Below are 27,630 nucleotides of genomic sequence, written 5' to 3'. Positions count from 1 at the left end.
AAAGTGTGCAATTATCAGCATCATCGATAGTTTCCATATGCTGATCATAATTCAATAGTTTGTCTACGCTCCAAGAACGTGATTGAGAATAAGTGGACCGATTATCAAAGTCTGAGCGATTACGAGATACGGTGGTTTACATCAATCAAATTAAATAGCAGTGTGACTGTATGACGATACCTCATGATGCGCTATGTGCTCAAGAAATAAAATATTAATAAAAAAACAAAGAAATTCTCGGGTCTGTTTAATTGTAAACAAATGTACATGTATCCCCTGTAATAACATGTACACAATACACAACTAAAATACTTAACAACACTAAACAAACTTAGGAAAGTCAATATTTAAAAAACTGTAAAATATTAATGATTTGTTAAAGACTGTCGTATAAAATGTTACAAGCAAAAAAGCCGACCATAAGGATACAAAATGGAATGATATAGTCAACGGAATGTGTAAACATGCTATATTAATGGAAAATAGTTTTAAAATATATCTTACCAACTAAATACTTTAAACAAGAGATGTGTTCGTCAGAAACACGATACCCCCTATAAATGCATCATATGTTCAGATATTTTATTTAACAAATATTGCAGTTTACCAAAGTTTCAAAAGTGGCACCCAACAGTGTGTATTTTTAATATGTGTTATGGCAGAAAACACTTGAACAGTTTTTTTTTCTTTCTGTCCCCAGATCAAAGCACCATCAATAAACATGTGTATTTATAGATCTTTGCCCAGACTTGTGGGAAAATATTGCTCATATTAAAAGTAATAAAATTGCTTTTGACTACTAGAGCCCTAAAAATTGTGCAACATACATGTACAACACTCAAATGTGAATAATACTTAAGATTTCTTAAATCAACATGTGCATAAGAAGACTTGTATTTTGATAAAAAAGTGAAAGTTTCAGTTATGGAAATAAGTATTGGTCTAACTGAACCTTTTTTGCAAGTTTTCTGTGGGTTAAAATACATCTCATCCATACAAGCAACTCAATTTGTTCTCCTACTCTTTCATACTAAACAAAGGTATCGTTTTCTTCACCGACCCAGGCCAAATCAACCTTGGAACCAGACTGCCTCGATGGTACACTACCCCTGTCCCCCTCCCTGTCCAAAGGGGCTGATCCTGTAGCATCCATGGCTGACCTCCCTCCCTCGGGACCAGCACTTGTGGTAGTTGAATGATGACTTTTATCCTGTGCAACTGTCCGTGTGTTACCAAGCAAATGATGCCTGCCTTCAACCACATCAAGTCTTCCCATAGACCCTGTAATGGACTGATCCTTTGTTCTACCCCTTCCTGTTAAGGCCTGATCCACTGGTATTTCCAAGCCTGTAATGGACTGATCTACTGGTCGACCACTGCCAGTAGTGGACTGATTCCCTGGTCTATCCCTGCCTATGGTGGACTGTTCCACTGGTCTACCACTTCCTGTTGCGAACTGATCACTTGGTCTTCCCCTGTCTGTAGTGGATTTATTCACTGGTCTGCCCCTGCCTGTACTGGACTGACCCACTGGTCTACCCATGCCTGTAGTGGATTCACCAAAATGTTTACCACTACCTGTAGTGGATTGATCAACTGGTCTACCCCTGCCTGTACTGGACTGATCCACTGGTGTACCACTGCCTGTAGTGGACTGATCCACTGGTCTACCCCTACCTCTGCTATTACCCGTGTAACTGCTTGTTGTGGTATTCCCTGCATTGCCAGGGTTGTGCCCAGGCCTCATGTTCCCTCTAGCTGCTCTCTTGTCATACACAACCAGCACATCACCTTCGTCTACGGGTATGTCTACAACAGACATGCGCTCTCCAACACGAACATCTTGCTGACTATGAAAAATAGATGGCACTGCTGACAGACCCCTAGTCAACACTTCCTCAGATCTAGTCCTCGACATCTGTGGTTGTGATTGAAACCCATTTTTATTTTCAGAGCCACTGTCAACACTTGTTCGGTCTTTTTGCCAGACGGCATGTTTTCCCTTCCTCTTTGCAGGGGCTGGCATTGGTCGGGAATGGTCACTTTTTGTAGGACTTGTGCCAGATGACCTTCCTGATGGCTGTCTTTCATTTGTCTGTGATGTTCCTTTCAAAGATTCTTTTGCTGAATATGAATTATATTTTTCACAATCCTGAGCCTGAACACTATTTTCAGACACAACAGCGCCAGGCTTTGTCTCTGTCCTTCTCTTATCACTTGGTTTTCTACTGTGCTGCTCAAGTTCGCGAACACCCCTAGGCACTGTTGAGCGAGCAGTCTTGTCTGACTTATCAGAGCAACTGCTGTAACTATGTCCATGATTATAACCTTCACTATGACCGTGAACCCTCTGTTGCCTGAGACCGCTGGAGATCTCAGAGCCTGAGCTGGACCTGTTCCTCTGCACTCTCTCCCTGCGCCCGTCTCCATCTGGGTCATACCCTCCCGACGGGGTCTCCCCATCACTGGATGATGATGAATCCGAGGACTGGCACCCTGAACCCAGATTGAACTCTGACCTACTGAACTCTGACTCGCTGCTAAATGTGGAGCTGGAGCTCCCTTGGGGGTGGGGATAAGGGTGAGGAGAAGTTTGTGTGTGCGGCTGACTGTGTAGATGTGGTTGGTTACCCACTATGACCTCTGTGGCATCATCAGCAGTTGCCGTGTAGGGAGGGGGCTGAGGCCGTGAAGGGTCAATTTGATCTCCAAAGGTCTGCAAGAAACAAGCAGTAATAGATTGATCACCATTGAATTAACTGCAAATGTACTAAGAGACAAAACTCTTCATTTTTTTTCAAAATATTTTCATTGCATACATACTTTTCCTATTTTATCATATCAGGTAAACACATGAACCAACATAAAAACATTATCAAGCCGATTCTGCAATCAATCAGTAGCAGTATTCGATTATCAAGCAAGGTTCTAGCCATATCCCTACTTACCACGTTCTGATGATAGCCTGGTGGATTCTTCATTGCCTCGTCATACGGGGGTGGCTGATCAAGGTCACCGCCAAAATAGTGTCGTCTGCGGTGTCGACGACGACGGCCACCTTAAGTTAAAATTTCAAATAATGAGTGTTCGAATTTAAATGGAACTATATCATTTGATATTCTTTTGTTTATGTTTTAAAAGGAAAATAAATAAATCTTTACTTAGTTAACTGATGCATGAAAAGGCATCTTGCTGGATAAGAAATATGCTTCCAAAGAATATGCTTGGGGAAGGGAACCTCTGACCTTAACTTGTGATCTTGACCATTAACCCATGGGCATACTGGTATGAATTGTACATGACACACCCTATGCTTATCAGGGGATAAATTTTCCTCCCAAGCAGTAAAAGACAAACAACAGAAGTTTAAAATTATGACCTTTATTTGTGACCTTAACCTTTCAATCAGGAGAAATAAAGATTATACATGACACATTCTCTGGAAATGGGATTAATTCATCTAAAGTAATATAAACATCCTCCTAAACAATACATAGTTACACTAACAGTTATTAGAAAACTTTTACATTGAGTTGTGACCTTTATCTTTCATTGATGAGCATAAGAGTTGCACATTTCACATTATCTGGTCATGGGGAAGTATAAGACAAAATTACATTGAACTCCTTCAAAGCATGTACAAATGACATTGCATTTGTGGCAAGTTAATGTAAAATCCATCAATATGCAACACAATTATGAATGAGACAGCAATTGTCAAACTGTTTAAAGCAAAATTTGACCTTTAACCTCTTAGTAGTGTTTTTTCACTTTTTTGGAAAAGGGCCGGGACTCTTTAGATTGGAGAACTTCTTACTGACATTTGGAAGTTTAGTTGCATTTTTGTGCAAGCTAACAGTATAAAATTAACAAGAGATGTGTTTTTCAGAAACACAATGCCCCCTATTGCGCAGCTTTGAAGCCATAAATTTGACCTATAACCTTGAAGGATGACCTTGACCTTTCATCACTCAAAACGTGCAGCTCCATGAGATACACATACATGCCAAATATCAAGTTGCTATCTTCAATATTAAACAAGAGCTGTCAGAGGACAGCGCGCTCGACAATTCGAGTGCTTGACAGTATAACGTAAGCCATCATGGAGAGGGGGGTATAATGTGGGTGTGTGGTCATTAAATAGATGATCTTTCATCAATAAGAAAAACAAGAGGGCCTGAAAGGCCCAAAGTTGCTCACCTGAGATAACAAGATATTATTGGGACAAATCTTCTGACCAAGTTTCACGAAGATCGGAAAATAAATGTGGCCTCTAGAGTGTTAACAAGGTTTTACTAAAGCCATATAAGGAAAAATGCCCCGCCCCCTGGCAGCCATGTTTTTCAACCAATCGGCATAATTTTTCAACTCATCCAAGATATTATTGGGATGAATCTTCTGACCAAGTTTCATGAAGATCGGACAGTAAATGTGGCCTCTAGAATGTTAACAAGATTTTACTATAGCCATATAAGGAAAAATGCCTTGCCCCTTGGAAGCCATTTTTTTCAAGCAGACATAATTATTTTCGAACTCATCCAAGATATCATGGAGACCAATCTTCTGACCAAATTTCCTGAAGATTGGACAATTAATGTGGCCTCTAGAGTGTTAAAAAGGTTTTACTATAGCCATATATAGCCATATAAGGAAAAATGCCCCGCCCCTGGTGGCCATGTTTTTAAAGCAACCAAAACCATTTTCGAACTCATCCAAGATATCATTGGGAAAATTCTTCTGACCAAGTTTCATGATGATCAGAAATTAAATGTGACCTCTAGAGTGTTAACAAGGTTTTACTGTAGCCATATAAGGAAAATAGCCCCGCCCCTGTGGTGGCCGTGTTTTTCAACCAACCGGCATCATTTTTAAACATGTCCAAGATATTATTGAGATGAATCTTCTGACCGAGTTTCATGAAGATCGGACTATAAATGTGGCCTCTAGAGAGTTAACAAGATTTTACTATAGCCTTATATAGCCATATAAGGAAAAATGCCCCGCCCCTTGGCGGCCATGTTATTCAAGCAAATGTAACCATTTTCGAACTCATCCAAGATATCATTTAACATATCTTCTGACCATATTTCATCAAGATTGGACAATAAATGTGGCCTCTAGAGTGTTAACAAGGTTTTACTATAGTCATAAAAGAAAAAATGCCCCTACCCCTGGCAGCCATGTTTTTTAACCAAACGGAATCATTTTCAAACTCGCCCAAGATATTATTGGGATGAATCTTCTGACCAAGTTTCATTAAGATTGGACAATAAATGTGGCCTCTAGAGTGTTAACAAGATTTTACGATAGCCATATAAGGAAAAATGCCCCGCCCCTTGGCAGCCATGTTTTTCAAGAAAAGGTTACCATTTTTTAACTCATCAAAGATATCAGTGGGACAAATCTTCTGAGCACGTTTCATGAAGATCGGAAAATAAATGTGGCCTCTAGAGTGTTAACAAGGTTTTACTATAGCCATATAAGGAAAAAAGCCCCGCCCCCTGGCGGCCATGTTTTTCAACCAGCCAACATCATTTTCGAACTCATCCAAGATATCATTGGGATGAATCTTCTGACCAAGTTTCATGAGGATCGGACAATAAATGTGGCCTCTAGAGTGTTAACAAGATTTTGCTAAAGCCATATAAGGAAAAATGCCCTGCCCCTTGGCAGCCATGTTTTTCAAGCAAACGTAACCATTTTCAAACTCTTCCAAGATATCATTGAAACCAATCTTCTGACCAAATTTCATGAAGATTGAACAATTAATGTGGCCTCTAGAGAGTGAACAAGGCCAATGTTGACGTCGCACAACGGACAACGCAAGACGCACAACGGACAACGGACGACAGACAAAAGGTGATCACAAAAGCTCACCATGAGCACGTTGTGCTCAGGTGAGCTAAAAAGAAAAAACAAGAGATGTGTTTGTCAGAAACACAATGCCCCCTATTGCGCCGCTTTAAAGCCATAAATTTGACCTTTGACCTTGAAGGATGACCTTGACCTTTAACCACTCAAAATGTGCAGCTTCATGAGATACACATGCATGCCAATTATCAAGTTGCTATCTTAAATATTAAACAAGTTATGACAAAACTTTAACGAATTTTTAAGTTTTAGGAAAGAAAAATACAATGATATTTGACCTTTGACCTTGAAGGACGACCTTGACCTTGACTTTCACCACTCAAAATGTGAAGCTCTATGAGATACACATGCATGCCAAATATGAAGTTGCTATCTTCAAAAGTTTTCAAACTTAAACCAAGGTTAAAGTTTTGGGACAGAATGACAGACAGACCAAAACAATATGCCCCTGATCATTCGATCCGGGGGCATAAAAATAAATGTGTTATTAATAACATTATAATATATTATTATTATTTGCCACGGTTCAACTTATAATGCTGGCCAGGGAGATAATTTTTTTGATTTTTTTAAACCTTCCCTTTGGATATTTAAGGCACTGATTTGGGAAATATATTATACTTGTTGATCTTGGGATTTGAACCAAATTAGGCTCAAAATTTGAAAACCGAAAAATTGCTTAGTGCAACCTTGACCATTGACATAAGGGAGTGGTATTAAATGCCACACTAAATTACCTAATTATTGCAGACAATTTCATGAAAATCCCTCAATTGGCATACATTATTCAGAGTTAACAAGACTAAAAGACGCAAACTATTGACCCTGAGATACGACCATGAACTTTGGCCGCCATTACTGACTCATGCCTTCTGCCAATTTTTTCAGGGACCTTAACATTGTTCCCTTGTTTCATTAAAATCCTTCCATTGGTGTAGGTGATGTGGACGGATTACAAAAATGGACTTCGACTTTGAAGGACGACCATGATCTCAAGCCTTCTGCACATGGTCTCAATGCCCTCAAAACTGCTGTGAGATTCATGAAAATCATTCAAATGGTATAGGGGATATGGAGTGGACATCTAACAGAAAAAAACAACACTTTTGACCTTAAAGTACAACCTTGGCATTGAGCCAGCATGACTTACTTTCCTGCACGTCCTCTCAATGCTCTCATCATTTGAGGCAGGTCACATAAAAATTTGTCACAGATCATAGGAAATATGAAGCACACACTACAGTGTTACAGACTGACAGTCAGAGGGACAGATACACAAAGTGCATTCCAATATTCCCACCCTGCTTTTCGTGTTTTTTTTTTTTAATTCCACCACTTACACACCCTTATTACACAAAACCCTGTAAACCATTTACTTAGTATAAAATATAAGCAAGTTATATGACTCTCAGGTGACAAATGTCCCCAAGAGGCTTACAGTACAGACATAATTATATCATATACATAGTAAATCTCTAAATCTCCATAGCTTTTGTCCTACATATCGATAAGATACTGTAGTTTGTTACAACCAAATTATCCCTCTCGTAATGAACAATTCAATTTTAATATGCCCTACTCATAGCATGCATTCACAGATGCAAAACCTGTTTAAATATGACTTTTTGTAACCTGTTTAATTTACTTGTAACATGTCTGGACATAACCTGTTGAAGTTACTTGTCACATGTCTGGACATAACCTGTTGAACTTACTTGTAACATGTCTGGACATAACCTGTTGAACTTACTAGTAACATGTCTGGACATAACCTGTTGAACTTACTATTAAATGTGTCTAGACCAACCTGTTGAACTTACTAGTTACATGTCTGGACATAACCTGTTAAACTTACTAGTAACATGTCTGGACATAACCTGTTAAACTTACTATTAAATATGTCTAGACACAACCTGTTGAACTTACTAGTAACATGTCTTGGAAATAACCCGTTGAACTTACTAGTAACATGTATTGGACATAACCTGTTGAACTTACTAGTAACATGTCTTGGACATAACCTGTTGAACTAACTATTAAATATGTCTAGACGCAACCTGTTGAACTTACTAGTAACATGTCTTGGACATAACCTGTTGAACTTACTAGTAACATGTATTGAACATAACCTGTTGAACTTACTAGTAAATATCTGAAATCTTCCTGCTGGTCGATTGTTTCCAACTTCTTCGTTTGTCCTATGGACTGTGTTCATGGATCCCTGCTCCTGGAGCTGTTGCGCCTGGCGACACTTGCGAATCATCACAAAGAGCAGGCAGATGATCATAACAAGGAACACGGAGATTACCATCGGGATAATCACACCGATAGTGATCGTGTACTGGTAGCTCTTCTGGGGATCCACTATGTCTCCTGCAGCGATATGATCAACACTAGGTCAGATGAACTCTATTAAAGATCATCTATATATTAAGATTACTTAACTGTTAATGATGAACAAAATCCATTAAGTAGTTAAAGAAGAGTTAATAACACACCATTTTGAGCCTACATATTCCATAATGTAAAAACAGACAAAGGGCCATAATTCTGCCTAAACTCACTACAGAAAAATGTCCTTTCTTGACTTTCATGTGCACATTGAGGACATTCAAATGTAAAAATTTGAGCAAGAACAACTCAGTAGTAAATCCTTTCACACTAAGAGGCAAAGTGAAAATGGCTTTGTGCAAACAGTATAAAACCAGAACAGCCTGCAAATAACTCGCAGTCTGTTAAGGTTTTATGCTGTTTGCTGCTCATCAGTATCTAAATGTTGGAAATGAACCTTTAAAAACTTGAGACAAAGTAAGAAAGGTCTTAAATTAAATTTAACTTTCTAAGGGACTGCAAATGCATCAAAATACGTATCTTAGTGGTAAAAGGTTAAAGAGGAGTTGAAAACATATGCTTCTGGACATATGGACGAAAAAAAGTTCAATGCTTAATGCCTAACACTCAGTGGCGGCACAAAACATTGAATGAATGATGCAGGAAAGATATCACACTAAAGTATCTACCTGAGCATCCCCTCTCCCCTTCATCACTTCTGTCCCCACAATGGTTCACCTTATCACAGACCAGAGAACGATGGATGCAGTTACCACTGTCACAGCGAAACTGGCTGGATATACAAGCTGAAACATGCAGGCATTACAGCAGTTGCCACTGTCACAGCGAAACTGACTGGTTGTACATGCTGAAACATGCACGTATTACAGCAGTTACCACTGTTGCAGCAAAACTGACTAGATGTACATGCTGAAACATGAAGGTATTACAACAGTTACCACTGTCACAGCGCAAGTGACATGATGTTCATGCTGAAACATGCAGGCATTACAACAGTAACGACTGTAACAGCAAACTGACTGGATGTACAAGCTGAAACATGCAAGCATTACAGCAGTTACCACTGTCACAGCGATACTGACTAGATGTACAAGCTGAAACATGCAGGCATTACAGCAGTTTCCACTGTCGCAGCATACTGACTAGATGTACAAGCTGAAAAAAGCAGGCATTACAGCAGTTACCACTGTTACAGCGAAACTGACTAGATGTACATGCTGATACATGCAGGCGTTACAGCAGTTACCACTGTCACAGCGAAACTGACTGGATGTACATGCTGAAACATGCAGGCATTACAGCAGTTACCACTGTCACAGCAAAACTGACTAGATGTACATGCTGAAACATGCAGGCGTTACAGCAGTTACCACTGTTGCAGCGACACTGACTAGATGTACATCCTGAAACATAAAGGCATTACAGCAGTTACCACTGTCGCAGAGAAACTGACTAGATGTACATGCTGACACATGCAGGCATTACAGCAGTTACCACTGTCACAGCGAAACTGACTAGATGTACAAGCTGAAACATGCAGGCATTACAGCAGTTACCACTGTCACAGCAAAACTGACTGGATGTACAAGCTGAAACATGCAGGCATTACAGCAGTTACCACTGTCGCAGAAAAACTGACTGGATGTACATGCTGAAACATGCAGGCATTACAGCAGTTACCACTGTCACAGCGAAACTGACTGGATGTACATGCTTATACATGCAGGCATTACAGCAGTTACCACTGTCACAGCGATACTGACTAGATGTACATGCTGAAACATGCAGGCATTACAGCAGTTACCACTGTCACAGCAAAACTGACTAGATGTACATGCTGAAACATGCAGGCGTTACAGCAGTTACCACTGTTGCAGCGATACTGACTAGATGTACATGCTGAAACATAAAGGCATTACAGCAGTTACCACTGTCGCAGAGAAACTGACTAGATGTACATGCTGAAACATGCAGACATTACAGCAGTTACCACTGTCACAGCGAAACTGACTGGATGTACAAGCTGAAACATGCAGGCATTACAGCAGTTACCACTGTCACAGCGAAACTGACTGGATGTACATGCTGATACATGTAGGCATTACAGCAGTTACCACTGTCACAGCAAAACTGACTAGATGTACAAGCTGAAACATGCAGGCATTACAGCAGTTACCACTGTCACAGCGAAACTGACTGGATGTACATGCTGAAACATGCAGGCATTACAGCAGTTACCACTGTCACAGCGAAACTGACTAGATGTACATGCTTATACATGCAGGCATTACAGCAGTTACCACTGTCACAGCAAAACTGACTGGATGTACATGCTGAAACATGCAGGCATTACAGCAGTTACCACTGTCACAGCAAAACTGACTTGATGTACATGCTGAAACATGCACGTATTACAGCAGTTACCACTGTCACAGCGAAACTGACTAGATGTACATGCTGAAACATGCAGGTATTACAACAGTTACCGCTGTCACAGCAAAACTGACTGGATGTACATGTTGAAACATGCAGGCATTACAGCAGTTACCACTGTAGCAGCGAAACTGACTAGATGTACATGTTGAAACATGCAGGCATTTCATGCACAGAAAACAATGTGGAATTATACAACTCAATCAAGAATACATAAGACTCATTTTTCATAATGAAAAAAAAAACCTTATTGGTCACACACAAAATTTAGCGTAAGTTTTATTTACACAGTAAAAGCATATGTGGTTTATAAGGCCAAAAATATAGACAAAGTTAACAACTACTGATGCCCATGGCCATGGCACTTTGGTGAGCTCAGATTGCTCAAGACACTCTACATATTGTTTACACTCATATGGTTTCTACACAGGTTCAAAAAAAATCAATGTCGGTTAACCCTTTCCCACTCAAAAGCAAAGGGAAAATTGCTAATGCAAAGAACATAAAACCTAAACAGAGTGCGGGTTGCTCGCTCATTAGTATGTTAGGGTTGGAAATGAAGCATTTAAAAACATATTGAACAAAAGAATTTTTATATAATTTGATTTCCTCAGGGACTACAAACGTGTCAAATTTGCACAAGTAAATGTTAATTTGTTAAAAGCACTCACATTTGGCAACAGTGTAGGAATTGTAGACTACAGTGAGGATATTATTAGCCTCAAAGTGCCCTGTGTAACGAATGTATGCACCATGCTTCAAACTTATCCCTGCAGCGTTGTCCACATTGTCCAATAGATCAAAAGTCGTCGCACGAGAAGAGTCGGATGTAATTCCATCTAGTATCTCCAGGGTGTTCTCTGTTCTGACCATCTGTTGATCTGACAAAAACTTCAGAGTTAATACTGGTGATCAATTGATTGAATATGTCAATATATACATTAAACTATTCAATCTAATAGAGCACGCTAAAGGCCAGTATTTTTTATCATATTTGAATTTGTTACAGTCTAGGGTATTCCAGAGCCGCCATAGCAACAAGAGATGTGTTCGTCAGAAACACAATGCCCCCTATTGTGTCACTTTGAAATAAAAAAAAATATTATTTTTTTTTACATTTGACCTTGAAGGATGACCTTGACCTTGAACTACCACCACTCAAAATGTGCAGGTTCATGAGAATGCCGCTTTGAATTATTTTTTTTCTGACCTTAGACACCACTCAAAATGTGCAGCTTCATGAGAACGCCGCTTTGAATTATTTTTTTTACCTTTGACCTTGAAGGATGACCTTGACCTTGCATCACTCAAAATGTGCAGCTTCATGAGATACACATGCATGCCAAATATCAAGTTTCTATCTTCAATAATGCAAAAGTTATAGCCAACGCTTTGATAGAAGTTATGAGCATTTTACCATGCTTTATTCTTGAAATGCACTAAGTGACCCCGTGACCTAGTTTTGGACCGGGCATGACCCATATTCTAACTCGACCTAGATATTGTCTAGATACAACTTGTGACCAAGTTTGGTAAAGATCGATGACAAGTAATTGAAATAGAGAGCGGACACGAAAAGTGTGACAGACACTGACTGACAGTGCGAAAACTATATACCCCCATTTCTTCGAAAGGGGGCATAAAAATTATCACAGGCTCTGGGAGTATGTTTATATGGACTAAGATCTAGGTGTAATGCATGTTTGAAACAAAAGTTTAAATTTCAGTAACATGTCTTGCGTCTTGGATTCTTTTTTTGACTGCTTAATGTATTTCTTTGATTATAAGACCGCAAAATTTGCCTCAGAATTTGATTAAAAAGTTGGGGACTTGTCTTATAAGAGCGTCCTAAAAATTATTTCAAAATTTTTCATAGATTTCTGAATGTAAATATTCATTTTAACAGTCATAAGACAGCTGAAGATAACACCCTGTATATTTCGTGTACAAATTGTTTATTAAATATGTAAGTTCCCCTTACCTCAATATATTTATATCCAAATATATAATGAAATATATGAGTAACATGTGCATTTTATGATAAAAGACGAAAGAAATCCGCCATTTTGTGCATGGGCCATAAGTGTGACAAAGGGAGACTACTGTACAATATTCTCTAAATTACTTTCCTTTAATTTAAGTATACTGATCTAGAACTCATGTGTAATAATGAATCTGCAAGCATGTACTGGCATGTGTGCTTTTATAAACTAAGTGATTGAAAATAAAATAAACAAGAGATGTGTTTGTCAGAAACACTATGCCCCCAAACGCGTCGCTTTTTTTTTTTCCTAGAAGGGTGACCTCGAAGGATGACCCTTACCTTGACCTTTCACCACTCAAAATGTGCAGCTCCATGAGATACACATGCATGTCAAATATGAAGTTGCTATGTTCAATATTTAAAAAGTTATTGCAAAACTTTACTGTACAGTGAAGTTTTCAGACAGATTTTTTTTTACCTTTGACCTTGAAGGATGACCTTGACCTTGACATTCTACCACTCAAAATGTGCAGCTTCATGAGATACACATGCATGCCAAATATGAAGTTCCTATGTTCAATATTTCGAATGTTATTGCAAAACTTTACTGCACAGTAAAGTTTTGGGACAGAATGACAGACAGAAAGAAAGAAAGACAAGCCAAAAACTATACCCCCGATCTATCATACCGGGGGCATAAAAACTTAATAAGATTGTACATCCAGTTTCAACCATACTATATAAACAACTAGCGTTCCGTATGGGTATACACCATCACATAAATGCCTTGCAATATGTTTAATTCTCATGTATTCCAACTTGAGATATTTGTTACATATTACATTATTATTGAGAACACTGTTCACCCGACTGTCTGAAGCTGTCAAAACACCCTTTGTTTATATAATTGCTATCACCTCATAGTGTGTATACACCACATGCTGACAATTGGTGTGTACTATTTCAAGGCAATGTCAATTATAACACGAGTGCCAAATGTGTCATTCCCTGTGAAAGTGTAAATGGTTTCTTTTGTCAGCAGATAAATAGCTGCTTAGAAAATTCCCCACTCTCAACAACTGTCAGAGGGAAAATTTTAAAGCTGGCTTTGTTGAAAGAAAAAAATGGGATATTTTTTAACCCGTCTTATAAGAAGGTCGATGCAAAATACAGCAAAATTTACGCAAAAGTGGGGACCCTGTCATACAGTCAATCTGTTTTATAATCGAAGAAAAACGGTAAGTGTTAATTTAATATTACTCATGTGTTGGTCTGTGGTCTGGGAAAACAGGGCTTTATGCATGTGTGTCATCCCAGATTAGCCTGTGCAGTCCTAACCGGCTAACCATGGACGACACTTTCATGGAACTGTTTGTTTTTAGAAAGTATCTGCTTAGGGAAAATTCAGTTGAGGTGTAAAGTGTTGTACCTGATAAGCCTACGCTGTCTGCGCTGAACAATCTTGGAGCACACTGTGCATAAAGCCCCTTTTTCCTAGAAGTCAGCTCATTAATTTTGTATTGCAACACTCCGTACTTACTGTGTGTTTTGAATTTCTCAATCTTCACATTCAGGAAGTCGTATCCAGGCTGTCGTTTGAGTACCCAGAGGCAGTCGAACAGCGTGACCTTGGTGGACTGTAGCCTGAACTCAAACACGCCTCCAACAGAGTTTAGGTAGTAGCCATTGGAGTCACAGGCTGTAAGACAAGCAGAAGAGTCTAGAAGAGATGGAGGCTCATGGTGCATGATTGGAAGTTTTCTTAATTTAATTTGATAATGTTCTAGATTGTCTTGGGTAAAGGAATATTTTTGTTTTAACGAAAACTTTTGTTCCCATGGTATCTAAATCCAAGATCAAACAAAAAATATTTTCCACGATTTTGAATAACTTTCATAACTTTCAAATTAAAGCAATTGTTAACATCATACTTTTATAATACAAATGTGTATTAAAAAAAAATCAAATCAAATATATATAATGAAAACAAAAGACTGAATACATGAAAAATTGTAGCAAAAACATGTTTTTTGCTTATGACTTGTTGTTTTGTACCTGAAAAGCAGTTTGTACATCATTATCATCCTATCTACATTTATACACAACTACAAGACTATGGAATATAATTATATAATATTCAATGTGAATATGTGCCATAATTGTGATGGGGTACGGACATTAGCCCACTAGGACATTAGCCCCTAGGACATAAGCCCCTAGGACAAAAGGCCCTTCAAAAAAGTGCACGCTAGGACATAAGCCCCAAGTCCAAAACTTTTTTTAAAGTTAGCATTTTTATTCCATTTTTTTAATTTCAAATGTAAATACAAACAATATATAGCTTGTACCACACACATAAATTTTAGTGTTTTTTTACAATTTCTTTACTATTTTTTCTTTGGACTCTATTTATTTTGCAAACATTTCTGACACCATCCAGAAGTCTAAAATTACCTTACAGTACACAAGAAAAAAATTGTGTTTTTGTTGCTGTTTTTTTATATAAATGACCCATTAATTCCATAAATTATAAAAAAGATGAAATTAAATACCTTAATAAATGAATGTTAAAATAGGTAGGGGCTTATGTCCTAAGGGGCAAATGTCCTAGGGGGCTAATGACCAAAGGGGCTAATGTCCTAGGGGCTTTTGTCCTAGGGGCTAATGTCCCAAAGGGCTAATGTCCTACACTCAATTGTGATATATAAGACAAAAAAAAATAGGTGGGGTAAATGACAATTCTGATGAAAACTAGCCTCATGCACATCTTAAATATTTTAAGATATTCTAGAATCTGTAAACTTATGTTTATTTGTTGAGATCTTTTCTTTCAATACTAGAAGGGAGACAATGCCTTGGCGATGCTATAGTGAACCTTCTTGAATTACAGGATAGACAAGGATAAACCCTTTCCCTCTAAAAACAAAAAAAGGAAAATGGCTATATGAAACCAGTATAAAACGCAAACAACCAACAAGCAACCTGCAGTCTGTTCAGCTTTTATGCTGTTTGCTGCTCACCAGTATCTTAAGGTTAGGAATGAAGCCTTTAAAAGTTAAATCTAGGAAGAAAGGTCTCATATTTTATTTATTTTTTAAGGGACTACTTACATGTCTAAAAGCAAATCTGATTGGTAAAGAGTTAAGAAAATTCTCCAATTTTAAACGCCAACAACTACTCCACTTTTTGGGCAAAATGCCCCATATTTCTTATTCTGACTCAAAAATATTCTCTTGACGATTTCTGTCATTTGACTTCTAAGTGTGAACTTGCCATCCATTCAAGGCGGCAACCTATCTCATTTAATCCTTTCATAAAATTGTGTTTCTAAGATATTAGTTAGCAGATGATCTATTTTGTGAAATAATAATTACTTAATAAAGTTTCTTTATGTTTCAATATTTAAAAAACTAGTCCAAATACTTGTGTCAATATGAACAAGGCTATTGTCAAGAAATATTGTCCCCTACAGGCTCCACCGTTGTCAGAAATTCCATCATTGTCAGATTTTTTATTTTTATTTGGGTTGCCATAGCAACCATAATTTTTGACAGAGGAACAAAATAAAATGACGTGCATAATGTCCATATTGCCATCTATCCATGTTTCAAGTTTCATGAAAAAATATTAAGAACTTTTAAAGTTATCGCAGGATCCTTAAAAATGTGACTGACTGACGAACTGACAGACTGACGGACAGAGCGCAAACCATAAGTCCCCTCCAGTGAAACCTGTAGGGGACAAAAAGACAGTAAAATATACATTTGATGGCTTGTTTGTTGCGCATGTGCACAGGTGACATTAATTTGTCCCACTAAGATTGTAGTTCTTGAACTTACCTGTCACTGGAAAACTGTTGGCCCAATCTGAAAACAAAGCACACTCTGATGAAATAATTTATCAGCGTCCTTTATTCAATTTATTGTTGACACACTAGCCAAAACCAAGTCTACAATCAAAAGATGAAAAAAAACGTAAATAAAAATTGCAGTAATGTTAATACATTATAAACAATCACAACCAAAAAACCTTTGCATATTTGCTAATCAAACAAGAAATTCCTTCAATAAAAAGTAAGAAAATGGAAGTCAACAAGAGATGTGTTTGTCAGAAACACAATGCCCCCAGGCCCCCCTACTGCTCCGCTTTGAAGCCATATATTTGACCTTTGACCTTGACGGATGACCTTGACCTTTCACCACTCAAAATGTGCAGCTCCATGAGATACACATGCAGGCCTTATATCAAGTTGCTATCTTCAATATTACAAAAGTTATGGGCAATGTTCAAGTTTTCGGACGGACGCACAGACTGATGGACTGACAGACAGTTCACCTGCTATATGCCACCCACCGGGGGCATAAAAATGTATAAACAAAGGAAAATGTAAGAGTGGCGGAACTTTTTACACAAAAGAATTGCAATTGTTTCCACTATAAACAATGTACCTGTGGTTATGTTGTATTGCAAAGAGAAGCCAATATAATTCCTGTTTTCGCCAGATATTCCAGCTACTCCGGTTTGAAACAGAAAGTCAAGCTTATTGAAGTCTGACTGCACATAGGGTCGATTTGCGGTGCCTGTAACTTGCAGCATCTTGAAGTTGCTGTTTGGAAACTGAACAAACACAGCCAACAATCAACACTGCACTAGATTTCACTGGGGATCGTATCTGAGCCTCCCTTTGAGAAAATTGGGCTTAATATATGAACAGTGTCGTCCGTCTCATAGTAGCCATTGCAGTTTGCACAGACCAATCAGGGGTAACTGTATTTTTAGTTTAAAGAAGTGTCTAGTAAGCAAAAATCCAGTTTAGGAAGAAAGTGTCGTCCCTGATTAGCCTGTGCAGGCTGCAGACGTAATCTGGGTCGAAACATTAAACACATGCTTTAAGCCAAATTTTCTTAACCCTTTGCATGCTAGGAAATTTGTCGTCTGCTAAAATGTCGTCTGCTGAATTTGTAAAATTAGCATTTTCTTTGACTCTTTACAAAGAATACTATCAGAATAGCAAACAGTTTGGATCCTGATGAGACGCCACGTTCTGTGGTGTCTCATCTGGATCCAAACTGTTTGCAAAGGCCTTCAAAATTCGGTTCCCGCACTGAAAGGGTTAAATTGAGGCTCAATGTTTTTCAAATTACTCAATTATTTTGAAGTATAGAATAACAAGTTTTATAACACAGTTAAACAAGTTTGGAACTATTAGACTAAAAGCATGAAATCAATTTGAATATTCATTACGTACCGGTATATAACTCTGTAACTAGATAATATACCATGCCTTTGTTAAATTTAGTTCATTTCCAATTAAATTTATACTGAAATACATTTTATATACGCAAAATATTTATTGCCTAGCTTAATTTTATGATACCAATTTTATATTATTTGCTGGATTTTTCATCTTTTTTTTTCTTACTTTAAACAATGTATCTCACCAGTAAACCAGTACTGCAAATTCACTTACTGTAAAATCATTTATATTCTTCTGCTAAAATTGTGTATGAGTGTTTTTAACTACTCTTTGTAGAAACATAATTTTGTGCATTTCTTATTTTGGGAAAAATCAGGGACCTTAACAACCAATTAAAGGTTCCTGGGAAAAAAAAGAAGGATTCACATCAGTCATTTTCAGATGTGCTTGTGTTAACCCTTTCCTTCGTATGAAACAAAGTGAAAATGGCTTTTGCAACCAGCATAAAACCAGAACAGACTCTGCGACTTATGCGAGTAACTTGCAGTCTGTTCCGGTTTTATGCTGTTTGTTGCTGATCAGTATCTAAGGGTTGGAAATGAAGCCTTTAAAACTTGAGTCTAGTGAGAAAGGTCTTTAATTAAATTCAACTTTTGAAGGGACTACAAATGCATCAAAATATGCATCTAATTGCTAAAGGGTTAAATTTGTGGATCGGTCAATCCAAGAAATCAACAAAATTTATGTCCCACAAATAAAAAGGATTATACAGTACATGTATTTATGTTAAAAGTTATGTGGCCCGTCTGGGATTTAAACTGATGATCACCTTATTTACATCAGCATAAATACTATCATATTAATTGTAAGTTTGTATAATTTATTTGAAAATTGTATAGCCTCAAATATTAGGGTAGACATTGGTACAGGGTAGTGTTACAACACTGAATAGTAACTTCAAAAAATATGGTTTCATAAAACAAACGGGTCTGTTTTTCGTATTTATTAACATATACAAACACAAACAAAACTTTATTACTTCCATTTATGTTACCCGAATAAAGTAAAAAAAGTACAGTGCTGATAACTCATAGTCCATGTCTAAATACAAAAGGAGCATTGAACATATGTATCACCTGCAAATATGTTGAGCTTTTGTTCATTCAGCTCTAGGTTTGTACAAGTTTGGTGGCATATTTCTTCCAAACACATATCCACTTAGCTATGACAATTTTTGTTTTAAAATATTTCATATTTTCAGTTATTATCTGGCAAATAGACATGTTAAGAAACATTTCCACAAACCTAAGTGAATGGCAAATGTATACCCAAATATATAAATTTTCAATCGATCATCAATTCAAAAAATAAAACATAACTTTCAGTGTCATAATATTTGAAGAAATTAATTAGATAACATATAAACATAGAGGAAATTCTTTTAAATCGGCAGTTAAGTATCAGTATTGTTATCTTCCTGCTTCAAACTATCAGTATCAATATTTAACCGTTTCAATATCAAACCCTTCTCAAAGGACCAATAATGACAGAGCGCACCTAAACTAAATTGATACATTATGCACGTGAACAGTTAAATACTATTACCCACAGGGCTACCAAAGTCTTCGTAGTTTTTTAGTCAAAATAACAAAAAAAACTAGAAATTTAATTGCTGGCTTATAATTGGGTTATAATAAAGAAAACATTGAAGCCACATTCATTTTTATTTCTCAACTTGCGCACATTTGCAGCCGCTGCCTACTTCAGCAGATGAAGACATGTTCCCATATCATTAAGTTGCATATGATCCACATTCTGTGAAACTGGGCTTAATGCATGACCATAAATTGTCATCCCAGATTAGTGTGTGCAGTGCAGTCTGCACAGGCTAATCCGGAATAACACTTTCCACTAGACTGCATGTTCATTGAAAAAAGACGTCCTCTAACCCAAAATTCCATAAAAACAGAAAGTGTCATACCTGATAAGCCTTTGCAGAATGCACAGGCTAACTTGGGACGACACTTACCGCACATGCATCAAGCCCAGTTTTCCTATAACTTGACTCATATTGCGGTCATCCAAACTTACATAAAACGAGCTAGACTCTGCCAGGTTCCAGTCCTTGAACATAAGGGTGATGTATGAGCCAACAGGTCCGGTGATGGAGTAGCGGTATACTTCATAGTTGGTTGCGTAAGGTGAGGGAAAAAATGGTGACTGGAGGGAACCAATACCTTGCACAGTGCCCATCCTGGTTACCAGCTTCTCTGAAGGTTGGAACAATCAACATTTCACTTATTGGCCCATTATCCAACTTATTTTGGGTGCAAACTTTTCATGAAAGTTTGAAAGCAATATATTTAGGAAGGAGCTACTCTATTGAACGAACTCAAATACAAATACAAGAGTTCCGCGGCCGGAGACATATGCCCCCCAAACAGGGCTTTGAACTAGTGATCCCAATTTCAATAGGGGTCATCTACTGTCCAAGGCCTATGCACATGTGAAGTATCAAGCCAATCGGTCAATTTGATAATGAGTTATTGATCTAAAATGATTTTCATACTTATTGTGACAGTGACATTGACTTTTGACCTAGTGACCCCAATTTTAATAGGGGTCATCTACTGCCCAAGGCCAATGCACATGTGAAATATGAGTGAAGCCGATTAGTCAATCTTTTGACAAGTTATTGATCGGGAACGAACTGGTCCACCGACCAACATCTACAAAAACAATATCAAAGAGGGGCATAAAAAAGGACAATAAGACCCTATATTGCTCTCCTTTGAAAAGGGGCCAGTTTCAAACACAGATGAAAAGTTCCAAATACTGTGAAACCATTTATTTTCGTCGGCACAAAATTTCGCCCTTTTCATAAAAATGACTATTTCGTCCGCTCTTAAATTCGTCCATTTCTGGTTTTGAAAAAAAACCACGCCCGATTTGTTTGTAATACATGTAATACGGGGTTGCGAAAAAATCGTAAATAAACCAAAGGTACGGGTTTTTATGTATATGTACAAAAATAGTTGATGCAGATAAAACCAAACAACTAAACACAAATCAAAATGTTCTTTATTAATTTGTAACAAAGCGCAGAATATATTTCAGTCAGATGTTGATCACACATCGTCATATTTTAATTGCGTTAAATAGTATTGTCTTTAATCCGGATTCGCCGCGTGTAGGCCGTATAATCTGCAACACCCCTGAAAAACACAATACACACAATGGGTAATAAAGTTGTTAACAATTAGCGCTAATCAACACTATTATACTTAAACGAAGTCGACGCATTCGATACAGCCTTATTGCATTCGCGTTTTACAGGAAATGTCAGTTGTCAGTACACTGTATAATGAACACCCCTTTGTGTCAAAACCGGATTTAACTTGAGTGTGAATAGTCGACTGTTTCATGTTTTTTGTATCAATACCATCTGTGTATCTGTATTAAAAGTATACCAGTCAACAAATAAGGTGCGCGCTTCTGCATATGGGTATTCGGATGCTCAAAAAATTGACCTACGGTTTAGCGTTAACGCCGTCGAACGCATTAAGCAATATAACTCGTTTTTTTTTCACTATTTCTTTATTTGCAAAAAACACTAGTGGCTTATAACTTACCTTGCAAGCGTTTTTTCTCACATTTTGCGAGTGTGCGAGTGTTAATTTCGAGCCCTGTGTATATGCGTGGATTACGCTGGATTTAAATGCCTCATGCCTACGGTAATTCAGTCTTATTTGTTTCAAATATGGGACATGATTGTTCGTCCGGATCTTGAATTCGTCCATCGGTCGAAGGACGAAAAAGGCGAAAATTAATGTCTGACGAATAATAATGGTTTCACAGTAAGCAGGAAAGTGTCATCCCTGAACTGTGCAAACTGCACAAGATAATATGTTGTAACTTTTTACACACATCCATTAAGCGCAGAACACAGCTTTTGGCCACTATTTGAAAGCCACTCACCTTTGCTAGTGTAGTTGAGAGTGAATGAGTAGCTGGATGCTGTTGCACAGATTCCAATGAACATCTCACTTGACTCAGACTCAAACCTGATTGAGTTGTGCATGTCGACTATGAAGGCTGTCTTGTTGGACTTGTAGTCCTTATCAAACATGTGCAGGTAGTCACACCTGCGCAGTCAAAAAGAGTCTAATAATGATACGTTCATCGAAAGCACTACGTTTAATGAATAATCTCGCAAACATGTACAAGCAAAGACATATATCAAAACAATATTTATTATAATATAATAAAACCATATAAAAGTCGGAAGAATATTAATGCATAACGTCCATGCATGTTCAGGAAGTCCAGTTTGCAAGGAAAAACTAGTAAATAAATACAATTTACTAACATATGAAACAGTAATATCAAAATTTAAATGTTTACATTTCTCATTACCAACTGCAAACAATAAAGATATTAAAATGAGCCTCGCTATGGGAAAACTGGGCTTAATGGATGTGAGCAAAGTGTCTTCCAAGTTGAAGAATATCTTGTGCAGTTTGCACAGGCTAATCAAGGACACCACTTTCCACCTTAGTACATGTAGGTGGACTGGATTAACATTTAAAAGGGACTTCCTTTAATCCGAAAATTCTGTTAAAGCGGAAAGTTTTGTCCCTGACTAGCCTGTTCAAACTACACAGGCTAATCTAGGACAACACTCTACACACATGCAAGAAGCCCAGTTTTCCAAGAATCGGGATCAAACATCATCTCACCCCAGATTGCACTGCAGATTATCGTTCATATCAGTTGTTGTGCGACAATCAAAACTAAATGGTCTACTAATCACTGCGGTGATGAGAAGCCGACATCTGCTACAAGCCTGGAACCGGAGCACACAGTAGCTGATTGGTCTCCCTGCGCTTGTGAAGTAGATGGTGCCCTGCTCTCCTGATTGACCAATCTGCACCAGGTCATCATGGCACAGACTGTAGCTGCGAGCCACTGAGTCTGCAATGTGAGCTATGGCAATAGATCTTGCACACATTGTAAATCCATAACCAAATATGGAAATAGATATAGACAACTGTAAATTCAGAACCTTAAATGGTATTTTCCCTTTAAAGAAATACTCATCCTTGTGAAAATACAGTTTAGGGGGGAAAGTTCCGTCCCTGATAAGCCTACGCAGACTGCACAGGCTAATCTGGGATGAAACTTAATACCAAATGTATTAAAACCAGTTTTGCCGGAGAGAGACTCATAATATGGCTGAAAACATGTTTACCTCTTTACTTTTTACAGAATTAAAATGTGTTGGCTGTTTCAAAGAGCATATAATTATGTCGTAGGGACTAAATGATTCAAATAAATGATGACACATTTTTTTTTAACTTATCTTTTATGAGATTTTTGTCGTATAAAATTAAATACATGTAGAATTATATTATTTTGTTGAACTGTTTGTTCAACTACTATTTTCCCCAATTCAAACAGTGAAAATAAAATGTTCATGGAACATTGATACTACTGTCACACTTTTAACAGATGTTACCATAGCAAATCTGTCATCATAAGCATATTGTTTAAATGTACATCACAACAAAGAAATTATTTTTATTTGAGTGTTAAATTGGGTTTTCATAAGAAATACATGGCACTTACCATAACAGTTTTCTTTCAATCAAAATTAAGTTTTATTTTCAACAAAATGTTAAATTGTTTGGGTTTTTTTTTCAGAAAAACATATCTGAACAACAACACTTCTCAGAATGCGAATTTTTAATTACCTGACATTTTCTGTGCAGCAAGCATTGCAAACATACAAGTAAGAAGTGAAGAGGTAAAGATATGTGACATGTTGAAGATAACTGGTGTCTCTATTCCAGATTTCTGATTCTGTGTCCCTGTATTTTAATCTGTAATTAAAAAAAAATACATGAAATACATACATGTATTTAAATTTGTTATGAATCTAAATATTATAATTTACTTTTTAAATAACCTCTATAAGACATAAATTGAACATAAAGGTTTAAACTTGATTTTTCACAGAATATGGATTTTTTTAAATACTTAACATTAAAAAATGTCAACATTTGAACTAAAAAAGGCTCCAGTCTTATTATAAGAATAGAATTAAAAAAAGAAAAGCAATAAAACAATTCAACCCAAAATTGGTTTGAACCAGAACCCTTGTGATTAAAAGGCTAATGCCCTAAGCACTTGGCCATCAGGTTCATTAAATTGTTTCATGAAATTCAGTTGTTGTGTTTTGCTGTACAGTTTTATCAATTTCAAATGATAATTACTCTTTAACGAAATGTATTTTCAGTATGAGTCCACAGGCCATTGGCATTAGCTGCTACCGTCTGGACCCACAAGCTGCAACCCCACTCCCAAATCACTCAAAATTTGTTATACACAATAACAAAACGAGAAAGGGAGTGGACGATTGACAATTTTGATGGTTTTTGGAGGGGTTAGCAGCTAGGGAAAGGCAGTAGCAGTGTGTGTAGGGGGAATGCACTAGCAGGGGGGCATGCATATACGGGAGCTTACCGCGTTTAAGTGGGAAAGTTGTTGCAAAACTTCAAAGATGGCGTCGTTTGTTGGATTTTCTTAAAGGAAGGGAGGATTTTTTCATCCGGTAAGCCCCTTTGTATTTATAATTATTTTTAATGAATACGCCGTTTTGGCTCTCCGGTGTTTGTGCTACCTTGGTTTTTTGTTTCAAGATTGTAGACTTCAGGATAAAAAAGTTATTGAAGGAAAACCGTCCACAAATCTGTTGTCTTCTTACGGGACATTCGATAAATTGGATGTACAAATATCATTTTTTCTTATAATACACAGTTTTGACACACGTAAACAGTAAAATATAAATAAAATCATGATTATTCCATTCTACCGACGCCGTTTTATCACTGATAATTAATTTATTGGCAAACATTATTGGTTTAACCCCCTTATTTGGAACTGACTTCCTTTTAAGCACATTTTGGGACCTAAATTCCAAATGACAAACAGCTCTTTCATATGTAAAAGAGCTTGACATGATATACCTACCCATCTTAAATGATGTTTATATGTGCACTTCAGTATTATAGTTTTATAGCATGTTACGTGGTGCAATATAAGTGTTTTCTTAATCATGTTACTTACTGTAGAATAATAATAATGCTGTATGAAAAACCTGCTGACCAACTGAATCAATTCACCTATTTTCAAGAAGATGGGTTGTGTGGTGGCTGATGTACGATATAATAGAACGTTTGTCAGCCCTTTCAGTTATACTATAATTAATTTAATGTTTTTTATGACGTGTCGACCTTATTCTGATTAGAACTTTTTTTTAACCATTCTTTTACTGTCTTTTCAGATGATGCAGGTTAAAGGTCGAAATTAAGTGCATCTTTTGTTGCAGTATATGTAATGAGGAATTTTACATCAGGAGAGGATTGAGATACCATGCCCCATTCATGGACCACATCAGTTTAAATGTAGAATATGCAAGAAAGAATCCTTCAACAGAGCCGGACTAAAACAGCAAATAAAAAAAACACGAACCTAACAAAACATGTACAGCTGATGTTTGAAGTGTTTTTGTTTTATTTATAAAGTCTACAATAGACACGTCTGACATATAATTGCTACTAGTGGTACTTACTTACACGTTTTGTTCCGCATATGTCATGATGCTAGTTTCTAACTTTGTTATGAAAATAAACCATTATCTGTGTTACGTCATTTCTTCCTACGATGTCTCGGCATAAATTTTTAATTATATTAAGCACTTACATACATAATAAAAAAAGATTTGGGTCAGATTTAATTCGTTATGCATTTGACATATTAGCATTACTTACGATTAAAAGGCAATGTTAGGAACAAACAAAATAATCTTTTTAAGTGAACCAATACTTTATTCCCTCAATACAACAGTCATTAATAATATGTATTCACAAAGGTATAAAAAAGAAAAAAATACATGTATATATTGATCACTTCTACTGAAATCATATCGTGTATTGCATTTGCACAAATCTTTATATCCACTACAAATTCACTTTTTGCGATTATAATATAGTGACCAACTCAGAACTGGTTTAAAAGAAGGTCGTCCAAAATGTGTCACATCAAAGTCATATACATGTATCAGTATCGTTATGGTAAAACGCGTCAAATGTCATTGTATTAAATAAACAATTAATATTTAAGTTTAAAAAAAAAAAAACATCCACCAATATGCATTTTCTAAGCAGATGTCAGGTATTCCAAATTGCTTCATGTATTCCGAATCGCAAAAATGACAGTCATTGGTTACATCAACCTTATACTAGTATCAAACCGGTTTTACCCTTTTCTGTTTTTCATTACACCTTTATTGCACGTATATGTGATTGTTTGGCATGGTACTTAATCTTTTTTGTTTGATTGGTAGGTTTTCAAGTACCTATCGCTTTCTAGAGCGGTACACACTTCGTTACGCCGTCTTTTTTAATCTTGGCATCCTCAACATATATAACTGGCGTCTTGATATCTGGAAATAGTAAGCATGGTATTCCGTTTAGTAGGCATAGTATTCCGTTTGATGCATATTTAAAAACAAGTTTGTCCATATGTGTTAAAATAAACAGGTAAGAATTACACTGTTAAATGTTAGCGTTATTAACAGTTAAGTACGCGATAAAAAATATAATAAAAATTAATAATATTACAATTAATAGAAAAAAGATAACTCTTGATTTCCTAAAATGAAAATGTTTTCCAAAACATTAGCATCAATGCCGAATTCATTCACGAAAGTTATTTCGCATAAAACATAGGAAAGAGCTGTTTATCATTTGGAAGTCAGGTCCCAAAATGTGCTTAAAAGGAAGTTTAGTTCCAAAAATGGGGGTTAACCAGTTATAATTCGGCATTGAATGGATCAATAGACATAAAAATGCATTGGGATAGTAAAATAATCGTGATTTATGTTATATTTTTCTGTAAACATGCACAAATACTGTTTATTATGAGAGAAAATGATATTCAGACATCTAACATCTCGAAGGTCAAGAAATTAAACAACAACGGTTTTGCTTCAATAACTTTTTTATTCCGACGTCTACGGTATTGAAACAAAAAACCAAGGGGAGCACAAACACCGCAGAGCCGAAAGGGCTTATTCATTTAAAAGAAATATAAATAAAAACTGGCTTACCGGGTGAAAATAATCGCTACTCCTTCACAAAAACACTTAAACGACGCCATCTTTGAAGTTTTGCAACAACTTTCTCACTTAAACGCGGTTAGCTCCCATATAAGCATGCCCCCTGACTAGAAGCTCATTACGATAGCCTGTATATAAGTCTTCATTATTATTGTTATATTGCTTCCATACGCACAGTGTAATTTTATCTTTTGGATTCGTGACAAAAAATGACTTAAAATGTCTTTAGAACAACTATGAACAACGCCCATTTAACTATAAAAATGATTTCATTCATGTCTAGAGTTAAAATGTAAAATGTACCACTTCCTGTTCCTTAAAGTCAAATTCAAGTTTAACTAGATCTAGAACTTCATTCTTGCAGAAGTGAAATGAAGAGAATATACCTGGCTGCATTTATTTTGCTTTTGGAACACAAGTCATTCTTATATCGGTACTTATGTAAGTTAAAAAGAAAAAAGATGTGGCTTTGACTTTAATCAATAAAGAACTTAAAGGCAACTTACCTTTCTTATTATTATTTACCTGTGCCAAGTCACTTTGATTGCGCATGCGCACAGCTTTTTGACCGGCTTCGGATACACTTTTGATTCCGAGCCGAGAGCCAACTCA

General features: G+C 36.9%; 1 protein-coding gene across 4 annotated transcripts; it reads right to left on the bottom strand.

The window, feature by feature from the left end:
• Nucleotides 1-230: 230 nt before the first annotated feature.
• Nucleotides 231-27,611, bottom strand: LOC127845486 (uncharacterized). 4 transcript variants are annotated; one of them, XM_052376418.1, is made up of 13 exons: nt 27,525-27,611; nt 23,591-23,719; nt 22,577-22,811; nt 21,816-21,982; nt 19,929-20,107; nt 17,089-17,257; nt 16,480-16,506; nt 14,181-14,339; nt 11,328-11,537; nt 8,892-9,008; nt 8,014-8,244; nt 2,949-3,058; nt 231-2,716 (listed from the first exon to the last, which is right to left on the bottom strand). In XM_052376418.1, the coding sequence occupies exons 2-13, from the start codon at nt 23,658-23,660 to the stop codon at nt 1,031-1,033; spliced, it is 3,360 nt and encodes a 1,119-aa protein (XP_052232378.1). In that variant the 5' UTR covers nt 23,661-23,719; nt 27,525-27,611; the 3' UTR covers nt 231-1,030. The 4 variants fall into 4 exon arrangements, with proteins under 4 accessions (XP_052232378.1, XP_052232380.1, XP_052232381.1 ...); XM_052376420.1 differs by having other exon boundaries at nt 27,544-27,566; XM_052376421.1 differs by lacking the exon at nt 27,525-27,611 and adding an exon at nt 27,405-27,429.
• Between the last annotated feature and the right edge of the window lie 19 nt (nt 27,612-27,630).

The sequence above is a fragment of the Dreissena polymorpha genome, chromosome 9, assembly GCF_020536995.1.
Source record: "Dreissena polymorpha isolate Duluth1 chromosome 9, UMN_Dpol_1.0, whole genome shotgun sequence".
Lineage (NCBI taxonomy): Eukaryota > Metazoa > Mollusca > Bivalvia > Myida > Dreissenidae > Dreissena > Dreissena polymorpha.
This window is presented reverse-complemented; position numbering and strand designations above follow the sequence as displayed.

Coding starts and splice junctions, on each gene's coding strand:
- LOC127845486 (XM_052376418.1), bottom strand. CDS start 23,660: ATGTCACATATCTTTACCTCTTCACTTCTTACTTGTATGTTTGCAATG. Junction 14,340..16,479: donor CAACAGTTTTCCAGTGACAG/GTAAGTTCAAGA, acceptor CTTGTCTTACAG/CCTGTGACTCCAATGGCTAC. Junction 8,245..8,891: donor AGGGGAGAGGGGATGCTCAG/GTAGATACTTTA, acceptor ATATCGCTGCAG/GAGACATAGTGGATCCCCAG.